This window comes from Hordeum vulgare, unplaced genomic scaffold (assembly GCF_904849725.1).
Source record: "Hordeum vulgare subsp. vulgare unplaced genomic scaffold, MorexV3_pseudomolecules_assembly, whole genome shotgun sequence".
Classification (NCBI taxonomy): Eukaryota; Viridiplantae; Streptophyta; class Magnoliopsida; order Poales; family Poaceae; genus Hordeum; species Hordeum vulgare.
The window spans coordinates 1-14,569 of NW_025422636.1; the positions used below are offsets into that span (position 1 = coordinate 1).

Below are 14,569 nucleotides of genomic sequence, written 5' to 3' on the forward strand. Positions count from 1 at the left end.
CGTTCTCATAGTTACGAAACGGTAAAAAAGATAAAATACGAGCCTGTTTTATAGCAAGAGTAATTAATCGTTGTTGTTTCAAGGTTAATCTATTTATTCGTCTCGATAATATTTTTCCTTGTTCACTAATAAATCTATTAATTAAACTCATGTTTCTATAATCAATTCGATCTCCCGGGCCAATCCGGGGACGCCTACGAAAAGGTTGTTTAGATTTACGAAAAGGTTGTTTGAATTTACGAAAAGTTTGCTTGGATTTACGAAAGGGTTGCTTGGATTTATTAAAAGTTTGCTTGGATTTACTAAAGGGTTGCTTAGATTTAAGAAAAGGTTGTTTAGATGTATACATGATTTATTCCTTATTTAATTTAAAATTGGAAAATGCACTTCTTTATTTTATTAATTTAGGATCCAGAAGAAGTAGTTTTTCTTTGATCCATATCTTATTTGATTCATATTTATAGTATTATGAATTACCCTCTATACATATGAAATAATATCGACCGGAAATCAGATGAGTTGATTTGTATTTTGTATTCTATACTATGTTTTATTTATATATAAAATATGAAGTTCTTACTCTTTCTGTTGTTTGGAAAGATCGAATACACGATGTTCCTATTTCTTTATTTCGTGATGAGTCGTATGCTTGCGACAATAACGACAAAATTTTTTGAATTCTAATTGTCCGGGTGTATTGTGGCGATTCTTTTGAGTACTATATCTAGAAATCCCCGTCGATTCCTCATTGGCACCTTTTCGAACACAACTGATGCATTCCAAAATAACTCTGATTCTAACATCTTTTCCCTTGGCCATGAACCTCCTTTTCCTTTTGGATTGACTTAATTTAATTCTTCTACTTATTCTTTTATTCTTCTATTTTGAATCCGAAGAAGAAGAATAAAATTCATTAGAATAATTTTTTTTTATTCTTAAATTAAGTAATAAAAAATAGAGAAATAATTAAAGAATACAATCCTTGTCGAATTAGCAAAGATTTTGGTTCGAAATCCTTTCATTTAATTAGTCAGCCCCGCCTTTTTCTATGCTCTGATTTCTGAGGCCTGATTTAGCTTGGGTACCCCTTTAAATTGAATTTCTATTTTTAAAAATAGGGTTTACCAAATTTTTAATGACTCTGAGGTTCAACCCAATCCATCTTTTCTTTCTTTTTCCTTCCGATACTAAAAAAAGATTGAAAAGGATAAGATAAAATTTTGTCATATCACGAAGAAATCTATCCCTCCCATAGCAATAACTAGAATTAAAAAAAAGGGAATGACAAAGCATCCGGGAATAAACGATTAATTTCTATCAATAAACCTGCTAAAGCACCAAACCATAGAGTACTTAGCACGGGTGCTACAGAGAGATATGTTTTTATATCCCGCATTGAAAATCCTCCTTCCTTGTTGGAATACATATATGATCATAAACTTATGCTATATATAAACTGAACCATAATCGACGAAATTTTCCGAAATTGTCCTATCCCTAAAAAATAAAAAGATGACCCCTTCTTCCTATATATTATCAAGGAAAAGTAATCTTTCTTTTATAGGCGAAATTCTATTGGATTTTAGCTGTATATAATTCCTTAATTATATGAGACCAAAAAGAAGAAATGACACGAGGGTTCTATATATAGATAGAGAAAGAATAAGAAAATTATGATGTGGAAAAGAAGACAGGAATTGTGTACAATGGCATTGCACAACAATTTAATTTGGAAAAGGGATGTAGCGCAGCTTGGTAGCGCGTTTGTTTTGGGTACAAAATGTCACAGGTTCAAATCCTGTCATCCCTACCTATTACTTCTTTCTTCTTTATAGGCAGTAGCAACGAGATCAATTAAAGTAAAGTGGGTATAACTGGAATTTGTGGAGACTATACGTACGTGAGATACATTAGGAATAGAAAAAGATTTTCTTTTTGAATGAATGAAAGCGCTCTTAGTTCAGTTCGGTAGAACGCGGGTCTCCAAAACCCGATGTCGTAGGTTCAAATCCTACAGAGCGTGATTCCATCTATCTTATGTCGAAGCAGAGTAAAATAATTTAACAAAATTGAATTGTAACTCCAATTTGACCTCCTCCAGACCAGAGAGGAGGTCAATAAAAAAAAAAAAATGACTCAATCAAAGATCCAACTGATCCCCACGCCTGTATTGCAAATACGCAGTCACGAATAATCCCGCTAAAGTAATAGGAATTAGGCCTAAGACGATTCCAAATAGAAAAACTTCAATCATTTCGATTTGTTCGGGGGGATAAAAAAAGAGGTACGATCTATCCCTAAATAGTACTCTAAATTATCCACGAATCTCAATGACCAAGAAAAGAATTCCTAATTAGTCTGGAAAAGAGTCGTAGAATATCAGGAATCCCAAAGAAAGATTTTGCTTTTCTGAATTATTATTATTCAGTCAATTCAAATAAGACGTATCTTGTTCAAGCCAATAAATAGAGCTGGGGTTATAGTTAAAGCAGCCAGTAGAAAACCGAAATAACTAGTTAAAGTAAGCATGAAAGAGTTAAATTCCATTTATTTTTTTTTACTACACTACATATGTTGGTAAAGCATTTACCTAAGTTATGGAAAATTCATAATTCATCAGTTATTTTAGATAATACTAAAAAACAAGATAGAGTGAGATACAGAAGTGTAAAAGAAAGTGGATTCATCAGATGATACATGAGTCCCTAATTTCGAATCAAGAGATTTGTTATGGAATTTTTCAATTGAGTAAAGTAATAATATTAAGAACTAGATCATATAACCCCATTGAATGAAAAAATGAAATTGGATTTTCAGGGAAATTTCGGAATAAGAGATAAATAAACAATTGAATTTGAAAAAAAAAACTTCTTTCTATTTTGGATAATTTCTTTTTCAATAGGACCCTCTTTTTGGACTGAACGATCGAATATTCCCCTATTCCTTCTTATTTTAATTTTAACTGATTGTATTCTATATGGAATAAGAGGAGAAGAAAAGCATTCCACGACCTCCCGAGGGTCTGTTAAAAAAAAAAGAAAGCTCTTCCTTGAATTTACTTTATTTTTATTCCTTTTTCGAACTCCAACCAAAGTAGATTCGAAGACGAGTCACTTCAATTATCCTTTTAAGTTCTATTCTATCTTCTGTCTTTCCCTATTTCATCTCGTAAAGTTCCACGCTCGCAGTTTGGTCAAGAAAGTTAGACCTAATCCAACAAACAAGACAAGGATTAATTACGAATTATGAAAGGATAAATTTCACATATATATACTTGTCCTTGTATTGTGTCAGTATGAGAATATCCTTCCTAAATTATTTATCCAAACCTATTGATCATTAACTTAGATTTTCCCAAGATTTTGGCTGCTATTCCGAATTACTCTATTATTCCGAAGCCAAGGAAAATAAATAGAACCTACAAAAAAGGGGTTTTCTATTGACGCCTTGAATAACATATAGCTTACCTATAGACAAAAAAAAGTAATTATGTTTCGGAACCAGGCAAAACCAGATTGCTGTGCCATAGGAAGGATAGCTATACTAATTCGGTATACTCAAAATACACCTTTGGTACAAAATTGACAATCTCACAAGGATGAAATATCAGTAATTTTCTATTTACTGGTTGATCCCATCTTTTACGGAATCAATTCCTTTTTTGAATGTACAAAAATTTTGGGAGTTCAGCATGTCTGGAAGCACGGGAGAACGTTCTTTTGCTGATATTATTACCAGTATTCGATACTGGGTTATTCATAGCATTACTATACCTTCCCTATTCATTGCGGGTTGGTTATTTGTCAGTACGGGTTTAGCTTATGACGTGTTTGGAAGTCCTAGGCCAAACGAATATTTCACGGAAAGCCGACAAGGAATTCCGTTAATAACCGACCGTTTTGATTCTTTAGAACAACTCGATGAATTTAGTAGATCCTTTTAGGAGGCCCTCAATGACCATAGATCGAACCTATCCTATTTTTACAGTGCGATGGCTGGCTATTCACGGACTAGCTGTACCTACTGTTTTTTTCTTGGGATCAATATCAGCAATGCAGTTCATCCAACGATAAACCAAATTCCAACTATAGAACTATGACACAATCAAACCCGAATGAACAAAATGTTGAATTGAATCGTACCAGTCTATACTGGGGTTTATTACTCATTTTTGTACTTGCTGTTTTATTTTCCAATTACTTCTTCAATTGAGAGAAAGAAAGAGACTAATAAGAATTCTCTTATCCCATTTGGAAAGATACCATCCTTATAACTACCCATGACTGTTTTTGTCTCTAGCATGACCAATTGATAAAATGTGGAGGAAAGTAGGGGAAATGGCCGATACTACTGGAAGAATTCCTCTTTGGCTGATAGGTACTGTAGCTGGTATTCCTGTGATTGGTTTAGTAGGTGTTTTCTTTTATGGTTCATATTCTGGATTGGGTTCATCTCTATAGTAATCGGAGGGACCAGATTGTAAACATGAAAAAGTAGGAGCTTAGCGGGTCCTTACCCCCTTTATCTGATTAGAGCGGAAAGGACCCGCGGAATTTTTACTCTTATAACGCGAATTGAATCTATTCGATTCACTCTTATGAAGCAACAAGAAAAAGAGATCACTCGAGGATCCAATATCTTATTCCACAAAGGAAGTATCCTGAAAATCCTTGATTTAGTTTCGAGTAATAAACTAATAAAACCTTAATCAAAACTATTCAACTAGCCTAAAAATAAAAAAAAAACCTTCAATGGAAGAGTTTACTTTTTTTTGCAAAATTTCTGTAAGTTTGAAGTTAAACTTAATTAAACAAGCCAAGCAATTCTATTTGCTTACAATCACAAGAAATTTGTCCCCCGCCATATTTTCTTCCCCTCTGTTTGTCCACTACCTCGGCTAAACCTAAGCAAAAGAAAAAGAGGCCCAAGAGACAGACCCGAATAAAGAAGAAATAGTAAAGTAATCTTTGACGAATTAGGAAGAAAAAGGATTCTTATTTTGATACAAGAAGAATCGGCACAAGAAAAAGCCTTTTTCTTGTGCCGAATAGACGATTAAGAAGACCTGCAATCCCTCGAAAGAAATTTAAATTTTATTGTTCTCGCCTTTGCCTTGGATTCTCTTCTTTTGCATGAGATATAAATAAGGAATTCCAGACATCTCGTAAACAAAAAAAAGTCTAAACAAAAAAAGGATTTCCAAAAAAGATCATAGATAATTCTAGCAATTGCCAATAAATCGAGGCTTTTTACCAACTTGATGGTAAGAAATTCCGGGACCTAGAAATTCATTTCGTACAATTGAACCTTTTCAAACTGTTTCTTTTTGAGAACCAAAAAAACTTGTGCCAAAATAACGGATGCGAAGAAGAACAAAAGGCCTTGGACACGTAATGGATCCTGAAGCACGATTTCTGCGTCCCCCTGACCAAAACCTCCCACATTAGGATTGCTTGTTAATGGTTGATCAATCTTGATGGATTCCCCCTCTGAAACAAGAAGTTCTGGTCCGGGAGGTATAATATCAATCACTTGGCGTCCATCTGATGCATCAACTATGGATATTTCATACCCCCCTTTTTCTTTACGTAGTATTTTTCTTACTATACCTGTTGACGTAGCATTATAGACTGTATTGTTACTCTTGCTACCATCAGGATAGATCTGTCCTCTTCCTCGGTTTCCCCCTACATATATAGGATATTTTAAGAAATGAGCATCTTTCTTCGTAGCAGGATCAGGGGAAAGAATGGGAAAGACAATTTCACTATATTTCTTACCGGGAACAGGGCCTATCACAAGAATATTTTTTTTATCGGGACGATAACTCTGAAAAGCAAGATTTCCTATCTTTTCTTTTAACTCAGGGGAAATACGGTCGGGCGGCGCTAATTCAAATCCCTCGGGCAAAATAAGAACAGCACCTACATTCAACCCTCCCTTTTTTCCATTAGCAAGAACTTGTTTCAATTGCATATCATAAGGAATTCGAAGAACTGCTTCAAATACAGTATCGGGAAGCACAGCTTGGGGAACTTCAATATCGACGGGCTTGCTAGCTAAATGGCAATTGGCACATACAATTCGCCCAGTTGCTTCTCGTGGGTTTTCATAACCCTGCTGCGCAAAAATGGGATATGCATTTGAAATAGATGTCCGAGTTATTACGTATATCATGATCGATACAGAAATCGATCGAGTTATCTGTTCCTTTACCCAAGAAAAAGTATTTCTATTTTCCATGTCCAATCACAGATCCCAGAATTTCTACAATAAATTAGATAGGTAGCTAAGCTAATCTAGTTCCCTATACACGAATTTGTTGGCATTCTACTGCAACAGTTGTACTGCAATGATGAATACCTTAAAGCAGGTATAAATAGAAAGAATTTTGGTAAAATGGAAAAGGGCTTTCTTTCTAAAGAAAGATGCTAATTTGATTAATATTAATATCGGGAGATCAAATGAATTTATGCTTCACTAATTGAATGATAAATGACTACAAGCGAAGGAGATAGACGGTTTAAACAAAAAAAGACCCAAAATTTCAAACATGTATCTAGAATTACTGGAAAACTACAAACAAAAATAGTGAAAATAAGCTCATTAGGAGCCCATCCAAAATCGTTATAGACCCAACGAATTACTAGTTCCCAACCACGGGTGGAGTGAAATCCAACAAAAAAATCAGTAACTAAAAGAATAAAAAAAGCTTTTATTGAGTCATTTAAATTATAGAAGAATTCCTGAACCCAAGAATTCAAAATGACAAGTTCCTCTTTACCCAGAAAAAAAGAACCACTTAGAATAGCCAAACAGATTATATTTGTCGAGAAATGCAAAATGATATGGAGATGATCCTCATTATTTATTTTGACCCATTGTATTATTTCCTTGTGTATTCCTGTAGGAGGTTTTTGTACATGTGTCTTTAGTTTCCCTTTTATCATCTCGTCCAAGAGAGAAAGTTCTTCTAATTCTATGAATCTTTCTAGAATCCTTTTCTCTTGAATATCAGTTAAGAGAGTTTCGGATTGCCTGGTATTCCACCAATTCTTAATCCAAAGTTCCAGACATTTGTTAAATGAGGAAGAGACCCCCCAAGGCAAAAGTACGATAAATACAAGATATAGTAAAGAAGGCAATGCTTTCTTTTTTTTCATTTTTGATCTGTAAATGGAGTTGTTAATGAATATGCTTCATTCGCTGACTCTATTCCATTCCCTGACTCTATATGATGATATTTCTATTTCATGATATTTCTATTTCTTTGAAGCAAAAACTCTATAGGTTTGATACCCTGTATCTATTCTTCTTTTTTGTATATTAGTGGAATTTCAGTGCATTGGGTTCTTTCTTAGATCTAGATGGAATGAAATAGTGAAATAGAATAAAAAAAGCCCTTTCGGGTGAAAATGGAAGAGAAGAATAGTATGCAATATATCTAACTTCGACAAAAAAAATTTAAAATAATTTTATCTTATCCTCGTTTGTTCCTTCCTTTAGATAAATACTTAAAAATCCCCTTACAATAACAAATCCAATTTCGAAGGGACTTCCTCCCCATGTTGAGAAAACTTTTCTTCTTCCAATTTATCTTTTCTTCATTCAATTCAGTTCAAAAAAGATACCTCAAAATACTTCAATTGGTACGCGCAAGAAATAGGCCAATTCGGCAGCTTTTTGTTCAATTTCTCGTGGAGTAAAAAACTTATCATCAGTACGAGTCAAGGGAATGATCCCCTGGCCCCGGATTTCCATATAAAGAATACGACGAGGATAAAGACCCTCTTTAACCTGAATTCTAATTGATTGGATATCCCGCATAAGGAATCGAAGGAAGACGCGACGTTTTATTCCAGGGAATCCCCAACGAAAAATGCAAACTATTCCCTCTTTTCTATCGAATCGGTCATAACCACTACCTACATTCCACAAAATAGTACACCACAGGTAGGAGCTAATGAATAGGCCTGCGATTCCGTAGAAAGACATCACGACCCCCTGCGGAAAAAAAAGAATTTCTTGAGATGGAAGTATAGATATAATATTCTTACCAAGATAACTGGAAGTCCCAACCAATAAGAATCCTAGTGAACCTAGAAAAAGAATACAGGCCCAGAAAAAATTACTCCTTTTTCGAGAACCTTTTAGAAGTTCTACCCATATGTGTTCTGATCGCCAATTCATATTAGATATACTAAATCCAGCAGCGGTCGATTGAAATTGAGAGAATAAGCTAAATAATTTTGCCTTTACTTTTTTTGATTCTGAAATCGCCTTCAGCAACTAGTACTCCTGTGAAATAATAGGTTAGATACATTGACTTTCTATTCAAAAAATATTCGTTGATTCAATTAAAATAAATAAAAAAAAACTCGCTATACCAAGCTCTGCATATTCATGCATTTATGCTCGTAGCCTATATCTGCATCCATAGCCGTTTTTCATTTGTGTGTAGAAAGTGTGTGTAGAAAAAGTCACATACCCTACCATATTATATTACTTACACTAAAAAATACTAGACAATCTTTTTTTTTTGCACATAAAGAAATAAAGAAGTCATTGCAATTGCCGGAAATACTAAGCCTACTAAAGGCACGAAAATAGAAGGTAAGTTTAAATCCGTCATGGAATAGGTGTCTCAATTCAAATTTACTATTTCTATCTAGTCGAAAAATATCTTAAGATTCTTATGATATAATTAAGTATATCTATTATAAGGAATATTGACTATTGTATTTTTTTAGTTTGCAAAATATTCTGTAAAAAAAATGATAAGGATAATAAGAAAATTCCAAAAAAGGAGAACTAATTAAAAAGATTTTTTTTATTTTCCCATCCTCATGGCCTTTCTATCTTTCTAATCTAATTTGAAATTGGATTCAAAAGAAAGCGACTAGAATTTACTTCCTGCATACATACTTCTCTAGAAGCGCATACAATAATGCGTGGTAAAGGCAGAAAAATAGTATATTCAATCAAAATCAAAGGGCAAATTATCTTACCTACTATAGATCCCCTACTACCCTCTTAAGATCCCCTACTACCCTCTTAAGATCCCCCCTACTACCCTCTTAGACTTTTAAAGGCGATATACCACCCAAAGAAAGGGTATGAAAATGCCGGGTGGTGTTAGCTTTTCGACGAAGACCCGTCCTGTGCCGCGAAGTCCTGTTAGTAAGACCCCGCGCAATAATGGATTATAGAAGAATAGTATTCAAAATACTGCTCTGGACGCATATAGTAGCATTGCGATTCCTAATCTTTTTTATTTATGAATATGAACAGAAAAAATTCATTGTATCGTTGGGTCGGAGCGGAGGTTTGGTCCAGAAAAATTAGGAACAAAACGTCTACTCTACCACACTGAAGTCTATAGCGCTGTATTTCCACGAAAGTATAATTCTTACCATCAGGATACGCTCCTTTCAACGTCTCTCCGATGGGTCCAGGTTCTATGTCCAATCCCAAATCAAGGATTTCTCGCTCTTGATCGGAGTCATAAACTAAAACTACCTTTTTATCCTTTTTATTAAGGTTATAGAAAACTTCCTTATCTAGTTCTAGCATGTTGACTCACGATTACGCCTGTTAAAAGTTTCAAACGTCCTCTTTTTTGAAATTGAAAGAGAGTCTTATAAAAAGGTCTAACTTCCAAACTATGTCTTTTTTCATTCATTCTCCTTTAGTTTTTTTCTCTATCTAGAAGTGGAATAGAATAACCCGGTTGAAGGGTAATGATCATACGTCTGTAATGCATTGTACGGCCCAGAATAGGTCCTATTCTTCTACCTTTTCCAGGTAGTCGATGGCTATTCACAGCTACCACCTTAATCCAAAGAAGAGTTTGAACCAATGCTTTATTTCTGTCTTAGTGAATCCCGATTCGACATTAAAAGTATATTGATTCTTTCCCAATAAACGAAGACTTTTTTCTGTAAATACTGCGTATTTGATTCCATTATCATATGATACTACTATATTTTATTATTTTCTTTTTATTTCTTTATTGTATTATACCTTAATATATATATATATTCTAGATATATAGAATAGACGAATCTCGATTTGTCAAGTCTCATGATCATATCATGATCTATTTTTATTCGGCTCAATCTTTTTTATAAAAAAAAAGATTGAGCCGAGTTTAATTGCAATCAATTAGAAGAATAAAGAAGAATTACTGCATTTCATAACTTATTTTTTTCTCTTTTTATTTCGTTTATTTTTTTTTAGACCTTCTTATCGATAGTATCTACCGGCTCGAACTCGAATTTGATCGCCTTCCATACTTCACAAGCTGCGGCTAGTTCAGGACTCCATTTGCAAGCTGCTCGGATAATTTCATTACCTTCGCGAGCAAGATCACGCCCTTCGTTACGAGCTTGTACACAAGCTTCTAAAGCCACTCGATTAGCTGCTGCACCAGGTGCATTCCCCCAAGGATGTCCTAAAGTTCCTCCACCAAATTGTAATACAGAATCGTCCCCAAAGATTTCGGTCAGAGCTGGCATATGCCAAACATGAATACCACCTGAAGCTACCGGTATAACACCTGGCATGGATACCCAGTCCTGAGTGAAAAAGATACCGCGAGCACGATCTTTTTCAATAAAATCATCGCGCAATAAATCAACAAAACCTAAAGTCATTTCGCGTTCCCCTTCTAACTTACCTACTACTGTACCGGAGTGGATATGATCTCCCCCAGACATACGCAATGCTTTAGCTAATACACGGAAATGCATACCATGATTTTTCTGTCTATCAATAACTGCATGCATTGCACGGTGAATGTGAAGAAGTAAGCCATTGTCGCGGCAATAGTGAGCCAAAGTAGTATTTGCGGTGAATCCCCCGGTTAAGTAGTCATGCATTACAATAGGAACCCCTAATTCTCTCGCAAATACAGCTCTCTTAATCATTTCTTCACATGTACCCGCAGTCGCATTCAAGTAATGCCCCTTGATTTCACCGGTTTCGGCCTGTGATTTATAAATAGCTTCGGCACAAAAGACAAAACGGTCTCTCCAGCGCATAAATGGTTGTGAGTTTACGTTTTCATCATCTTTGGTAAAATCAAGTCCACCACGTAGACACTCATAACACGCTCTACCATAATTTTTTGCGGATAATCCCAATTTTGGTTTAATAGTACATCCCAATAAAGGACGGCCATACTTGTTCAACTTATCTCTTTCAACTTGGATACCATGAGGCGGGCCTTGGAAAGTTTTTGAATAAGTAGGGGGAATTCGTAGATCCTCCAAACGTAGAGCACGTAGGGCTTTGAACCCAAATACGTTACCCACAATGGAAGTAAACATGTTAGTAACGGAACCCTCCTCAAATAGGTCTAATGGATAAGCTACATAACAGATCCATTGGCTGTCTTCCCCAGCAACAGGCTCGATGTGATAGCATCGTCCTTTGTAACGATCAAGACTGGTAAGTCCATCAGTCCAAACAGTTGTCCATGTACCAGTAGAAGATTCGGCAGCTACTGCAGCCCCTGCTTCTTCGGGCGGAACCCCAGGCTGAGGACTTACTCGGAATGCTGCCAAGATATCAGTATCCTTAGTTTCATACTCTGGGGTGTAGTAAGTCAATTTATAATCTTTAACACCAGCTTGAAATCCAACACCTGCTTTAGTTTCTGTTTGTGGTGACATAAGTCCCTCCCTACAACTCTTGAATTAAGAATTCTCACAATAACAGGGTCTACTCGATGTTAATTAGGCGTAAATGAAACTTTAGCAAAAATCTCGTAAAACAAAAAGGATATTCAATTAATATAATATCAACTCATTAAAGAAAATTGAGGGCATGCTTAGGTTAATGAATATGTTTCATTCATATATAATGCGTACACCCTGTGTATGTTCTATCCTATAGGAATTCCACTATAGGAATTCGATAGGAATTGAGTTGTTGTTATGGTAAGTTAACACGGTTCGTTATTAAACCATGGATTTGATTTACCAAATCCATCATTATTGTATACTCTTTGATAGGTATAGCGCAACCCAAATTAATCCCTAATCCTTATTTTACAAGTTCTTAATAGGTCTCTTTTCTTATTTGGAATGCAAATACCTAACTAAATACTAATAAAATTCTTTGTTGACAGCAATCTATGCTTCACAGTAGTATATATTTTGTATATCGAAGTCCTAGATAGGAAAGTAGAGTAGGCACAGATCCTCCACAAAAGGCAAAATGTATATGAAAAAAAGATTGATTGAACTTTCCAACGGACTCATTCCATGAGTAAACGATTGAATGGGATTCGCTTGGGCAACGAAATCAAGTCCTGGTCCCCTTTTCTCTCTTATTGAATTAACTAATTCATTTCCTTTTTACTTTTGGATTTTTTTTGATTTGATTTGGCATTATTCAACAATAAAAAAAGAAAAATTTCGACAAATTCCTTTTTTTTAATTATGTGATAATTATGAGAACCAATCCTACTACTTCTCGTCCCGGGGTTTCCACAAGTGAAGAAAAAAGTACAGGTCGTATCGATCAAATTATTGGACCCGTGCTGGATGTCACTTTTCCCCCGGGCAAGTTACCTTATATTTATAACGCTTTAGTAGTCCAGAGTAGAGACACTGCCGATAAGCAAATTAATGTGACTTGTGAGGTACAACAATTATTAGGAAATAATCGAGTTAGAGCTGTAGCTATGAGTGCTACGGACGGGTTGATGAGAGGAATGGAAGTGATTGACACGGGAGCTCCTCTCAGTGTTCCGGTCGGTGGAGCTACTCTCGGACGAATTTTCAACGTTCTTGGGGAGCCTGTTGACAATTTGGGTCCTGTAGATAGTAGTGCAACGTTCCCTATTCATAGATCTGCGCCTGCCTTTATCGAGTTAGATACGAAATTATCCATCTTTGAAACAGGTATTAAGGTCGTCGATCTTTTAGCTCCTTATCGACGTGGAGGAAAAATAGGACTATTTGGGGGGGCTGGAGTAGGTAAAACAGTACTGATCATGGAATTAATCAATAACATTGCTAAAGCTCATGGGGGCGTATCCGTATTCGGTGGAGTAGGGGAACGGACTCGTGAAGGAAATGATCTTTATATGGAAATGAAGGAATCCGGAGTAATTAATGAAAAAAATATTGAAGAATCAAAGGTAGCTCTAGTCTATGGCCAAATGAATGAACCACCGGGAGCTCGTATGAGAGTTGGTTTAACTGCCCTAACTATGGCAGAATATTTCCGAGATGTTAATAAGCAAGACGTGCTTTTATTTATCGATAATATCTTTCGTTTTGTTCAAGCAGGATCAGAGGTATCCGCTTTATTAGGGAGAATGCCCTCCGCAGTGGGTTATCAACCTACTCTTAGTACAGAAATGGGTTCTTTGCAAGAAAGAATTGCTTCTACTAAAAAGGGATCTATAACTTCGATTCAAGCAGTTTATGTACCTGCGGACGATTTGACCGACCCTGCCCCTGCCACAACATTTGCACATTTGGATGCTACTACCGTACTTTCCAGAGGATTAGCTTCCAAGGGTATTTATCCAGCAGTAGATCCTTTAGATTCAACATCAACTATGTTACAGCCTCGGATCGTTGGCAACGAACATTATGAAACTGCGCAAAGAGTTAAGGAAACTTTACAACGTTACAAAGAACTTCAGGACATTATCGCAATTCTTGGCTTGGATGAATTATCGGAAGAGGATCGTTTAACTGTAGCAAGAGCAAGAAAAATTGAGCGTTTCTTATCACAACCGTTCTTTGTGGCAGAAGTTTTTACTGGTTCTCCAGGAAAGTATGTTGCTCTTGCGGAAACTATTAGGGGATTTCAACTAATCCTTTCCGGAGAATTAGACGGCCTACCTGAACAGGCTTTTTATTTGGTGGGTAACATCGATGAAGCTAGCACGAAAGCTATAACCTTAGAAGAGGAGAACAAATCGCAGAAATGAAATTAAATCTTTATGTACTGACTCCTAAGCGAATTATTTGGGATTGTGAAGTGAAAGAAATCATTTTATCCACGAATAGTGGCCAAATTGGCGTATTACCAAACCACGCCCCTATTAACACAGCAGTAGATATGGGTCCTTTGAGAATACGCCTCCTCAACGACCAATGGTTAACGGCGGTTCTGTGGAGCGGTTTTGCGAGAATAGTTAATAATGAGATCATCATTTTAGGAAATGATGCGGAACTGGGTAGTGATATTGATCCGGAAGAAGCTCAAAAGGCACTTGAAATAGCCGAAGCTAACTTGAGTAAAGCTGAGGGTACGAAAGATTTGGTTGAAGCGAAGCTCGCTCTCAGACGAGCTAGGATACGAATCGAGGCTGTCAATTGGATTCCCCCATCCAATTGAAGACAATCCAGTGGTTTATAGTTGATACAAAGAAAAAGGGAAGAGGGGTAGAAAAAGTTATTAGATAGCGAAGCGAAGTAAGTCCAATGCTATCTAGTAATTTTTCTACCTACTTACCTACTATTGGATTTGAACCAATGACTCCCGCCGTATGAAAGCAATACTCTAACCACTGAGTTAAGTAGGCAATTTATCACCACAAAGG

At 35.9% G+C, this 14,569-nt stretch overlaps 2 protein-coding genes and 2 non-coding genes across 4 annotated transcripts; 3 read left to right on the top strand and 1 right to left on the bottom strand.

The window, feature by feature from the left end:
* The first annotated feature begins 1,736 nt into the window (after positions 1-1,736).
* TRNAP-UGG lies at positions 1,737-1,810 on the top strand. Its single transcript has one exon. It is a non-coding gene; the product is annotated as a tRNA-Pro (tRNA).
* A 139-nt stretch (positions 1,811-1,949) lies between these two features.
* Positions 1,950-2,023, top strand: TRNAW-CCA. The gene has a single exon. It is a non-coding gene; the product is annotated as a tRNA-Trp (tRNA).
* Positions 2,024-10,131: 8,108 nt separating this feature from the next.
* On the bottom strand, positions 10,132-11,987 carry LOC123421670 (ribulose bisphosphate carboxylase large chain). Its single transcript, XM_045107576.1, has one exon. The coding sequence runs from the start codon at positions 11,673-11,675 to the stop codon at positions 10,236-10,238; it is 1,440 nt and encodes a 479-aa protein (XP_044963511.1). The 5' UTR covers positions 11,676-11,987; the 3' UTR covers positions 10,132-10,235.
* A 91-nt stretch (positions 11,988-12,078) lies between these two features.
* LOC123421669 (ATP synthase subunit beta, chloroplastic) lies at positions 12,079-14,047 on the top strand. The gene has a single exon (XM_045107575.1). The coding sequence runs from the start codon at positions 12,458-12,460 to the stop codon at positions 13,952-13,954; it is 1,497 nt and encodes a 498-aa protein (XP_044963510.1). The 5' UTR covers positions 12,079-12,457; the 3' UTR covers positions 13,955-14,047.
* Positions 14,048-14,569: the final 522 nt, after the last annotated feature.

Excerpts from the sequence above, each read along its gene's own strand:
- LOC123421670 (XM_045107576.1), bottom strand. The coding sequence starts at position 11,675 with ATGTCACCACAAACAGAAACTAAAGCAGGTGTTGGATTTCAAGCTGGT.
- LOC123421669 (XM_045107575.1), top strand. The coding sequence starts at position 12,458 with ATGAGAACCAATCCTACTACTTCTCGTCCCGGGGTTTCCACAAGTGAA.